Source organism: Cyanistes caeruleus, chromosome 7 (genome assembly GCF_971803275.1).
Source record: "Cyanistes caeruleus chromosome 7, bCyaCae1.hap1.1, whole genome shotgun sequence".
Classification (NCBI taxonomy): Eukaryota; Metazoa; Chordata; class Aves; order Passeriformes; family Paridae; genus Cyanistes; species Cyanistes caeruleus.
Genome location: NC_141707.1, coordinates 32,332,218 through 32,343,919, shown reverse-complemented (window position 1 = coordinate 32,343,919; position 11,702 = coordinate 32,332,218). Strand labels below are relative to the sequence as shown.

Genomic DNA, 11,702 nt, shown 5'->3' with positions numbered 1-11,702 from the left:
TTGGATGGTCCCACAGTGATGCAGGGTTGACTCCTCTATGATGGACTCCCATGTGGCTACATTTCTTGGAGAAACCAGGCCCTAAGCAGACAAATGTGTATTTTTGAATTCCAGAATTCCCTACACAAAGAGCTTGAGTAGGGGTGAGTGATGTAGCAAAAAAGATCTCCTTGAGCTCAGGGAGAGGAGTCACCCAGGGGCTGTTGAGGCAAGGCAGAAAGCAAATCCTCCCATGGTGCAGAAGGACCAGACAGAAGTGACAGGGTTCAGCTGCCGCCTTTTGTGCTAGAACAGCCTGCACTCAGCCACAGTGGCCTTGTGAGCCAACACCCCAAGCTCCCTTTCTGCTCACAAGTTGGAAAGAAAAGGGCAGGGAGGCATCCCTGTGTGGCTTGAGCAAGCAGAGGGTTGGCACTTGGAAAAGACCCAGGACACACATCCAGCTGTCAGCAGCAGCTCCATCACACGGCCAGATTAGAGCCATGCATGCTGAGAAGTGATGCAAGGTCAGGAAAGGGGATTGAAACATGGGGCTCATCAATGGTGTGGCTGTGGAAACATCTCAAATTCTGATTGTAACACAGTTATCTCCTGGTGCTTCTGCTGAGCTACATCTCTGGGACAAGCTTTAGTCTGTGTGGGGAGTTGGAAGTCCTCCAGGACAGTGTAAGTGCTTTGAGGGTTCCGGGCGGTGGGGCTGGGTGGTGGGCAGAACCAGCAGCTGTTGGGGTCTAAAAGATAAAAGACAACATGAGCATGCTGATTTGCTGGTGTGGAGTGGGATGGGGTGGCGTGGGCTTTGCTCTTGTGTGGTGGCTGCAGAGCAGTGTTGCTTCTGACACTTTTGCAGCTCCCTGGCTGCATGATGAGGATGACAGCTCCGAGATGTGGCTCTGCATGCAGAAGCATTAAAGAAAACTTACACAGGCAGCAACTCCAAAGAAGCCTCTCCAGAGGCAGATGCAAGATCCTTCAGTTCTGTTCTTCACTGAGTTCTCAGGGCACAGTCCTTTCCTCAGAGGGTGTCTCGTCTCTCAGAGGGGAAACTACTGGGATTACATTCCCAGTTTCCAGCCAGACCAAGCTTTTGCTGCTGCCCCACTTTCCATTTTCATGTCAGGATTGTGCAGGGTTGAGGTAATGCTGGACTCCAGAGCATGACTCAGTGCAAAGTCACACTGTGTGCTGCTCAAAATGGAGCCAAATGTGAGTGGGCTGTGGACAAGGATGTAAGTAATCACTTACTTTGTAAGTAATGTAAGCTGCTGTCATGTGTGAGTGTGCTACTTTCAGCTGGACCTGAATTACAGCAGGATATGACACATAGGGACTGATAGAGAAGAGCAAGGAAATTAGGGGATGACTGACAGTGATTGAAAAAAGACGTTGACTCCGTAAGACTACAGAAGATCTGATGAACAACTGTTCAAAACAAGAAGAAAGTATTGTGTTTCATACATGTTAAATAGCAAAACCAGAGACCCAGGGACTCAGTCATGCCTCTAAAGCTCCAAAATGTCAACATTCTGTCAAATTACATTCACAGTGTGAAGTACTCTGATGAGTGGAATAGTTTGTCTTACATCTACCTGACCTTACTGGACATTTTCACCTATGGCCGGGAGAATACAGCCTTGTGCTCAATATGTTGAAGGAGAAAGGCTGTTTATTTTAACCAAATTTCCTTACTTGTTCTTGTGTCATGGAATCTACAGTTTTAGTAGGTAGGTATCGTTTATACTTAGTAAGAATAGGAAGTTCTTTCCTGTTATCCAGAAGAGACCAGAAACATTGTTTCCCAGGCTATTAATACAGTATCAGTTTCCTTGAGAAAGAATTTAACCTCAAAAACAATTGTACAATTAAAAAGTGCTGATACAAAGCTCTATCAGTGACGTTACTTTTCTGTCATTTTCTCATTGCCTGGCAGCTCCCCCAGTTCAGCAATGATATGAAAAGTTGCACTTCTCATGCAGTAAAGGCAGGCTGGCTTTCCTTTCCCAGGATTGATGCCATTCCCCCATATGCCTGTAGAGGATGCAGTTCCCTTAGCAGACAGGAGCAGTAATAGTTTTGTCTTCTGTGGCCCAGCTACTAGAGGCAGACCCAGATTTAAGACTGTTCGGCTTGTTCTCATCCTAAAATACTAAGCCAGGAAAAAAAAAACTGAATTAGACTAACAAGAAAGTGATAAAAACCTCGTATCATTATATATATATATATATATTAAATTTTCACTTTCATTTTAAGCATGCAGGCGATGAAAATGATGCAGAAATTCAGAGCTTTTACTCTTTGAACCTTGTTCTGAAGGTGGTCTGAAGACACAATAATCATCTGAAGAAATGCTAAATGTGTTAATTTGGTTTAAACTGAAAGAGAATGGGTTTAGATTAGATATTAGAAATAAATTATTGCCTGAGACAGTAGTGAGGCACTGGCACAGGTTGCCCAGAGAAGCTGTGGATGTCCCATCCCTGAAAGTGTCCAAGGCCAGGCTGGAGTTTTGAGCAACCTGATCTAATGGAAAGTGTCCCTGCCCATGGCAGTGGAGTGGAATAAGATATCTTTAAGGTTGCCTCAAACACAGGCCATTCTATGATTCTATACATAGCCAGACTACAGACTTTGAAAGAAATAAACAAGGGTTGTTTTAGTGTTGATCAGATCCTGGGAAGTTTCCTGAAATTAACAGAATGATTAGTTGTGGTAAATTTGCTTGAGCTATGATAAAATACAACCTACTTCAGCTAGTATCCATATTTGGGGCTACAAGGATTTGATTTGACGAATGTCAATAAACATTTGTTATCCTATTCATGTGTTCCTCCTCCAGATCTGCAGCTCTTCCTCATCTCCTCCTCCAGACCTAGGAATCCCAGGCAGTGGTGAGGCTCGGGCTGGCTGTGGAGCCCCAGGACTCATCCTCTGCTGCTCTCCCAAGGGCCAGGGAGAAATCCAGGTCCTTTTGAGCCACTAAATTGTAACCAGGGAAGGAGACTGAGAGCAGTGAACTGAGCACAAGCTGTAATTAGTAACATCCTAAACTAAAGAGAAAAGGCAGCTCAAACTGGGTAAGCTCTTAGCAAACGTGGTTTAGCTGTCAGCCTTTCTGTGCTATTCAGCATTTTGTCAATGCCATCTTACGAGAGCCTCTGGTATTGCACATGCAGCACCTTTGTTAAGATACAAAAGCAAATGCATAGGGGGAGCAAACATGAGTTTACCATGCTCAGGGACCAAATACTGAGGGGCTGAGAAATATGCACTAAGGACTGCTGGCCTGTCTGGGGTGTTGGAAATGTTCTGGAGGAACATCGTACTGACCACCTGTGATTGTTACAAAGGTCAGATACGGGTGAAGCTGTGTCTCTGCTGGGACTTGGTGTCCTTGAGCAAAAGGGAAATAAAACACACAAGTGGAACTCCTGCCTGAGTTGCTTTTGCTTCAAATTTTCCCAGGAAAATTTCAGGGTTACTGGCATACATTAAGATGCCATGCAATTACATATTTTCAATTAAAATTTGAAGGGATTGGCAGAGCAGGATGCAATGTGTTTGGAGAGCAAGAGTGCAGTTCTGGCCAAAATTTTCTTTGACATATTACTTTGCTGGTCTGCTCACCTGTAGGGTCCCAGAAAAAAAAAAAAATGCAGGAAAAAAGCCCTTTTTTTTTTGCCTGCCGTGACAAGCATGCTCCTGTAAAGGTAGAAGTGGTGAATTTTGTGTCTGTGCACTGGTAGTATCTCATGTCCCTTTAAGAGAGATTCTAGGCATAGATGCAACAGGCAGTACACAGTGATCTGTTGGAGGAGTCTGTTTGTGTGCTTGGCAGGGAGGGAGGGATACGTGGTAATTTAGAACCAGATTAAAGTTTATAAATATATATTAAAGACACAATGCTCATAATGTGTTGTCATCATTTGATGGCCAAAGGCAAAGGTGTTTTGAATGTCACTGGGAAAATGGAAACATGCTGGTAGGAGGTAGGAAGGCCAGGGCAGCTTTCATGGGGTAAAAAGCTGTTATCAGAGGGGTGCTGTAAGTAAATAAACTACTTGTCTGAAATGTTTTCCTTTAAATGTTTGCTTCTATGTATGATTCTCACATAGGGAATTTTTAGCATCTTTTGCTACACATCTGTTTACAGTATTATAAGTGTATAATAAGAGCTGGAGAGTGGAGGAGGAAGTTTGGATGAGATGAGGATTGGCCTCTAACAACAGTCATGTCTGGTTCTGCCTTTCTCTTCTTCATGTGCAGATTGATTATAGTCAGAATGAGGATCCTTTGCCCCTGATTTTAAGAAATAATGCAGCTGCAGTCAGTGAAGCTGTGGTTGGCCAAAAGCCATGCCTGGCCTGAAAGATTTCACAGATACAGACCAATCTCTCCCAGTTAGATAAGCTGGCATTCCATGAAAGAAAAATGCAGCAATTGCAGGAAGAACAGGAGGAAAAAAATGTGTTTCCTCTCAAGGCCATGTCATGGCATTGCTCAGTGCATGAAGTGCTGGGTTTGACCCTGCTCTGTGGGTCTCAAGCAAGATTCCAGCTGTCACATCCCTTCTTGTGTATGCCACAGCTTGGATCCCTCACTTCTCTCAGCCCTCTCTTATTTTGCAGGAGAATTCCTGTAGCCCTTGTGTGGGAAGATGACTGCAGGTAAGACGATAACTGTATGGAAATCATAGTGGAAAATATGGTTGCTACTCCCTGGATGTGATGTGGTGAGCATCCCCGACCTCCCACACACAGTCTAAGGAGGACTAAACAAAAGGTTGGCGGGGAGTGGAGACACTGCAGCCAGGCTCTGGCAAAACCCTTGCAGAGGAGGTATTTTCTAGCTGATAATCCACACAGCAGCTGAAAACCAAGTGAGATAAAGGAAGATATCCCACTGTTGATTCAGCATCCTTGGCAAAATCACTCTCCTTGGACTGAAACATATCTCCATCCAAAGGTTATCGCTGCTTCTATCATGATCCTCACCCAAAGGTATAAGCACCCCTCACTGAGATGTATGACTAAAGACACTCAAGCTTCACCTGAAAGTGAAGGCATAGTGAAAAAGTTATATAAGGTAGGAATATAAAGAAAAGAATATGGAAGTATGTAAGCTAAGAAATGGTGACAAGTTAGGGAAGACTCCACTGTAACTTCTGGGATCAGCGGTGGGTGGACCTGCCTTCTCCCCTCAGGGACGCCTATAGGGCAACAAGTGTACTATGTGAGCGCTCAGTGATCATCTCGACCTAACTTTTGTTTGGGATTACAGCTTGTTCGTATGTCGCTTTGGATTCCTGTACTGCTTTGTACACGCTTTTGCGGTCAGATACTACCACCGGCAATCCTCGACCCTTAACCTGCCACAATTTTATTGTTATTCCGTAACCTGCTAACGCGAGTCCTCCCAGAGCGCAGACAGCCTAACCAATTATGAACGCTTTGAGGAAATCTCCCATTTTTCACGCGACCCGCGAGTTTCGGACGATTCCGAAGGTTTGCGAGCGCTGCCCGCACTAAAGATGGCGGCGGCGCTGACCCGGAAGGGGCGGTGGGGCCGGGCCGGGTGAGGGAACGGGAGGGCGGGATCGCCCATCCCGGCGCGGCCGTGCGGGAGCCCGGCCAGCCCAGCGCGGCCAGCCCGGCCCAGCCGAGCGGGGCGCGGGGGTGCCGGCGGCCGCCGCCATCGCAGCTCGCATGGGGCGGGCTCGCTCCGTGCGCCGGGGCCGGGGGCGCCGCTGAGGGGCGGGAGCCGCGGCGCCATGCAGGGCGCGGACCCGGCGGCGGCCATGAAGGGGCCAGAGGGCGAGGGCAAGACGGAGCCGCTGCCGGCGGCGGCGGGGCAGAGCGGCGGCAGCAGGAGCGGCGGCGGCCGCGGCGGCAACAAGGGCTGGCAGTACAGGTGGGCGTGAGGCGCGGTGAGGGGTGGCGGGCCCGGAGCTGCCCCAGCGCGGGCGGGCGCCGTGGCTGCCCCGGCTGCAGCAGCGCTGGAAGCCCGGCGGCACCGCCGGGGTGCGGCACGGGGGGCACGGCTCCCTCTGCCCCTGTGCCCACCGTCCCTGTGGTGCCCGCGGGCGGGCGGCTCCCGTTCTCCATCAGCACAAAGCTGCCGGGAATGATGTGCCTTTGCTCCTGCCTTTCAGATCCTCTTTTCCCCTCGCGGAACGTGGAGACCTGTTTAAAGTTGGTGGAGGCGCTTTCCAGCCTTTCCAAAAAAAAAAACAAACCAAAAATCCAAAAGACAACCAAACAAACTTTGTGACGAGTTTTAGATCTTTTTAAAGAACTTAATGGCAGTCATTAATTTTTTTTTATTGATGCTTTCTCTTAGTTGCTGGTAGCAAAACTGAGTGTGCACGGAGTTTCAGTCTTATCTAACTTGTTTTAAGAAAGGCTGTGCTTAGCATAAACCGCGGTGGTCCCTGAGGTTCAGCAAGTCAGCGGAGGGGAGCAGAAACAGCCGGAGAAACTGAGCACACGGCATTAGTTTGAATTATTTGTCTGTGTGTTCGGGAGACTTGAGGGTTTCCATATGCTTTTCTTCTGCTGTGCTTTCTGTTTGAACACATTCCCACTCACACGCTGGTAGCGGGCTCTACAGCATCACTGGAGAGATTTCCGAATCCCTGCTCCTGGGTCTCTCCTCCTTGGCTGGAGTTCTGCCATGTTGCTGTTGAAAATGCTGCTGTTCTGTGAAGTTTGCACACTTCTCCTTCAAATGGAGACTCTCCAGAGCCGTCATCTGGCAGCCCAGAAGGACTGGCTTGCTGTTTCCCGCAGAGCCGGAGCGTGCTACAGGCGGGCGGAGGGGCAGGGGATGACCCCGGGACACGAGCACCCAGGCCCGGGATGTGCAGGCACCGAGCGCCCTGCTGCTTTTAATAGGGAGTGAACAGCGCGGTCATCGCTGAGAATCTGGGTCATGAGTATTTCACTTTTCTGGTGACTAGTGCCGGAAGGAGAAGTGGTGATTTCAGGGTGACTATTGCAGGCTGTTAAGTCGGGAAAAGCTAATTGTCAGCTATTGGCTGTTTTAACCACTGTTTCCAGTTGCTTTTAAACTCTGGATTCAAGTAGAACTGAATTTTCTAATGAAAATTGCTATTACTGTAACTTACTATCCCTGTTTCACTGTGAAACACAAGAGTTAGTTTATGCAATCAAAATGGAAATGTTTTATATTTTTATGTAGAAGTGAAGGGATGAGATGCCTGATTTACCTGGATGTCTCTTTAGATATACTGTCTTGATGGTGGTGGTCACTGGTCAGCACTATACAGTGAAATTCCACTTTTTAAAATTAAAAAGGGAGCTGTCCTTTTCCTTGTAGCTATCAATACCTTGTTTAATTTGCTTTAAAACTTCTCTGCATTTTTTTTTTTTTTTTAAATTCTAGATCATTTGGAGAAATTTAGTGTACTAATTCTATTATCGAGGACACTTGAGATACCTCACTGTTAATCTCTGCTGTGTTTGGGATCAATTATTTACTCCTACATTTGTCTCTATATCTAATTACCCTTAAAATATCACCTTTCCCCTCTGTCTCCCTAGAAAGCCCTCCTGAATGAGATGCTCCAGCTTAGTTTTCACTTTGTGAATTACTTCTGTGCTAAAATGTATTTGACGAAAGACAAACTCCCCAATGATAAATCAGTGTCTAACATACGGGTATTAGAAACAGATTTTCTGGGAAATTTTGGTGAAAGTTTGATATTTAGCTTTCATAACACAGTTTGAGCAATGTGTGGTCTCACAGATTGGCAGGAGTAGGGTACTGAGGTACTCGCTCTCAGTAGACCACATCTGGTGTAGAAGTTTAGCTCACTGTTTGGTGAAGCAACTGCTCAAAACAGCTGTAGCAGAGTTGTCAGACAGTGGGACAACAGGTACTTGATACTCAAATGCTCCAAGTGGGGAATTAAGACCATGGATAAAAAATAAACTTCGAGGACTGCTGGAACCTGAAGTAATAAAAACTGAATCTCTCAAAGAGGTGCAAGTTCACACATACTTGGCATAAATTAAGTATCTAGAAAATAAAAAATGAAGTAGGAAGTATGACTTTATATTTCTGTAGGGGAATAATAGGGAGATTTTTAAACAGCTGTGATAGAGTTAGATCATATATTTCTGGTATTGGAGAAGAGACAACCAGAGACTGCCAGACACTTCAGATGATGTGGAGATAAAGCTGAGTGTCCTGTCAAACCTCCTGCTTGAGGCCTGTGAATTGGTGAGTTTAGGCAGCCAGTATAGCAGTGCCTCTTCTGGAATTTGTAAGGGTTTTGTTTCTTCTGAGGGTAGGAAAATGATTATTTTTTTAATTATTATTATTTTACTTATTAGAAGTTAAGAGTTCTTGAGAAACTGCTCTTCTAGCCATCTGACAGGAATTCTTGTTTTCTTGTGAATATATGATCAGGTCAGAGTGTGTCTGAGAATGACCAACCATTGGTTTCATTTTCCTCACTGGGGTCAGGAACAGCCTGAGAGTTAACTTGCAGAGAGAGCCTAACAGGCTGTGCTGCACACTGAATTCTTTAACCCTGTCTTCATTTAGAGAAACAATTACCAGGATGTAAGACATCAATAACTTCAGATTATTAAAATATTACTTGATAAAGTGGTTTAAGATTATAATATTTTCTTTATTTTTAGCAGTAACCAAGTTGTGAAGTAAGTACGGCCTCATCCATAGAAAGACTTACTTGCACTCAGCAATTCTGCCTTACCTTATGACCATCTTCATTTGGTTTTTGCTTTGCTCTGGGTTAAATGAACAAGAGTGCTTTCAAAGCAGTGAGAGAAAGGAGACAGGTTGGGCTGGTACTTCTGTGACATGTGATTTGTAGTCATTCAAATAACATAGAAATTTCACATCCAGAAAGCAGAATCTCTGTCTATGAGCTGAATGGAGAGCTGATCAGAACATGCCAGAGAAGTGTAACAAGTTCTGCCAGCTTGGCTTGAGGGGCTTTCAGATAATTTTGAGAGAAGTGAGTGGCAATCACTGGTTCTTATTTATCTACAAAATGAAATGTTCAAAGCACTGTGGTTGACTAGAGAAACAAGATTGTCTTTTCCAGTTGGATACGTGCTAATATGCTGTCCTCTGATGGTTTTTTTAGTGGTTCTGCTCTCAAATGCGCAGATCTATTCTGCTAATAAAAGTATCCCCAGCATTTCTTCCCCCGTCATTAGAAATACAGGTAAAATGTTCATGTATTTCCCAAATGACTGCTGGTTTTGAAGCTTACAAGTTATATTTCAAAACCTATTTGCTTTTTCACTTCTGCTTGTATTTTTGTAGATAGCTGCCTTTGTTCATTATTTCTCAAGTGGTTTTAGCATCTGTTCACTACAGATTTAGCCATGTATAGTTATAAATTGTGTCTTTTGCTCTTTGTTTAAGGAAGTGAGTTACCTTTTGTTAGTTTTTCCTGAGAGTTTACCTGAGTGCTGCAGGGTTATTCACAGTTGTCAGTTAGTAGAGAAAACCATTTAGATGAAATTAGCTTCAGGGAGTAAACTTCCTAGACTGATAGTATATATATATATGTATATATATTTATATATTATTACATATATATTTTTTTGTGACAATGGCCAGTAAGGGAGTTCCTCATTGTGGGTGGCTTCTGCTTGTCATTAATTAGCTTATTAAGACAGATTCTCTTGTAGAATTACTCCATGTGGCTTTGGGCTGGAGTAGGAGGCTAAGAAGAGCAGAGAGAGACTTGCCAGAGGGTCACACTAAATGTTATTGGCATTGAATGCAAATGGATAACAAAGTGAAATGGTTACCAGTCTTCTTTTGTGGGTTTTAGAGCTTTTCCAGTTGATACTATGCAAGCGTCTTCATAAATACTAAAAAAGGGGAGTAAACAGTTACTGACCTTAATTCAGTGTTCTGTGTTTGAGTCCAGTCCAGTTTGAGTTCAGTCCAGCATGTGACAATGTACCAGGAGAACTGGTAACTGGAACAAGTGAATATATTTCAATTCTGCATTTTGAGATCATCATGAACACTTTTTCATAAAATCATCCAGTAGGAAATGTGTTTTAAAGGCAATGCTCGTTTCTAAGTTTGATCCCAGTTGACGCTGAGGATGACTAACAATGCTTTGCACTTCAAACACGTAAAAGCAAAGCATGTGAAACTGAGCTAAGCTGTGGAAGCTCTTGATTTTCATTTGTGCTATCTTGCATCATCTAATGACAGTAGTAATTAGTGATGATCTAATTAGTAGTAGTAAAAGGAAGTGTCTTGAAACTGATACAATACTGTCCTTGTGTTGTGGGTGTCCCAATGTCACTCTTAGTTGCAAGATGTACTGAGTGTTCCTAGTTTCTCTGGTTCTGGTCACATTCCAAGAAGTGTTTGATCTTGGGAGGATAAATTTCATCTGTTTGGTCTTTAAAGCTGGAACCAGCTTGGTATGAACAGGTACAGGAGGTGATGGCAGCTCAGTGTTCAACAACATTTGCTGACCTCTCCCTTGCTGGTCTTCTGTTCTTGTCTGGGAAATCCTTGCTTAGGCTGCAGTAGGGTTGTGTGAGCTGACCTAATCAACTGGCACCTCAGTATAGGCCAGAATTTAAGCTACACTCTGTTGCTTGCTAAGTAGGAGAAATGTCCCAAGCTTTCATGTAAATGTTAGTGTCATCCTAGGACAGTTCTCTCTAACACTGGTACTTCTAGTGCTTCCTTTCCATTACCCACCTCCCTTGTTCTGGATTTTCTTTTTGCATTGCTTGAAACAAAATTCTTCGGGATTCTAGCTGGAATTCATGTATATTTCCTGGAATCAATAAGTGTAACTCCCTTCTTTGTGGTGCACAGCTGCAGAGGGAGGGAGAAGCTATAATTTTGTGGTGTCACTCCCAGGTGGGAGGTCTGGCAAGGGCTACTCTTGTTTTGATTTTCCTCTGCTCTTGCAGATCACCTCACTTCCTCAGTGTCCCGCTGTTGTAAGAACCTGCTGGTGCTGTCACATTGAGGGGCCAGCTCCCAAGGGAGCTGGAGGTGTACCGGCATTGTCTGGATTGGCTGGTGGCTCTGATGCCAAGCCTGTGTCAAAGTGAGTCCTGGCCTTCCTTGCTTCTGTTTCTGGAGATGAGTGGAGATACCTCAGCACTGCGGGACCTTCATAAAGCCCATGCTGCTCATTTTCTGACTTGCTGCTGGTCTTTTGAGGTGTGATTTGGAGTGCTGAACAGATGATTTTTCTCTAGCGGTTGCTGTGAAATCCAGAATTTATTTCTGTAATTTTATATGTTCCTTTTATTACTAAAAATCAGATCAGGAGTGTTGTCACATTTGCTTGATATGCTGGAGGGAACTGGCTGAAAAACCTGGTGCCTGAATTTCTCTATCCTCATTTGACTTTTTGTTTAAAGAGTATATCATGCTCCTAACACTAATTTAGAAATTCTGCACTTCACATAATTTGCTCATTAGAATAGACAAGAAGCTCATATTTAAAATGATCAGCCAGTTACATCCATCTCAGGATTAATTCTATATAATTAAAATATTAAGGTCATCTTTTACCAAACTGATTTTACAGTTGCTAAAGCCCCAGGCACTTCTCAAAAGGCAGGTGAGCCCTTCATGTTCACACATGTATTTAAACTTGGAAAATTGGTGTTGGAGCAGATGTGTCATAAATTAAGAGAAGTAAATCTTTCTAT

At 44.4% G+C, this 11,702-nt stretch overlaps 1 protein-coding gene across 16 annotated transcripts in view; it reads left to right on the top strand.

The window, feature by feature from the left end:
* Nucleotides 1–50: 50 nt before the first annotated feature.
* Nucleotides 51–11,702, top strand: part of OSBPL11 (oxysterol binding protein like 11) — a 44,412-nt gene continuing 32,760 nt past the window's right edge. Inside the window, exons 1-6 of one of the 16 annotated variants that reach the window (XM_086896347.1) lie at nucleotides 92–506; nucleotides 585–666; nucleotides 1,547–1,724; nucleotides 2,837–3,074; nucleotides 4,626–4,664; nucleotides 4,963–5,082. Coding sequence is in view for 1 of the 16 variants with exons in the window: in XM_086896340.1 (XP_086752466.1) it covers nucleotides 5,768–5,907 (140 nt within the window). In the remaining 15 variants the exon portion in view is untranslated. Of the gene's footprint in view, nucleotides 667–1,546; nucleotides 1,725–2,836; nucleotides 3,075–4,263; nucleotides 4,877–4,962; nucleotides 5,083–5,726; nucleotides 5,908–11,702 lie in introns of those variants that run through there. The other 15 variants (XM_086896356.1, XM_086896350.1, XM_086896351.1 and 12 more) reach the window with 15 other exon arrangements.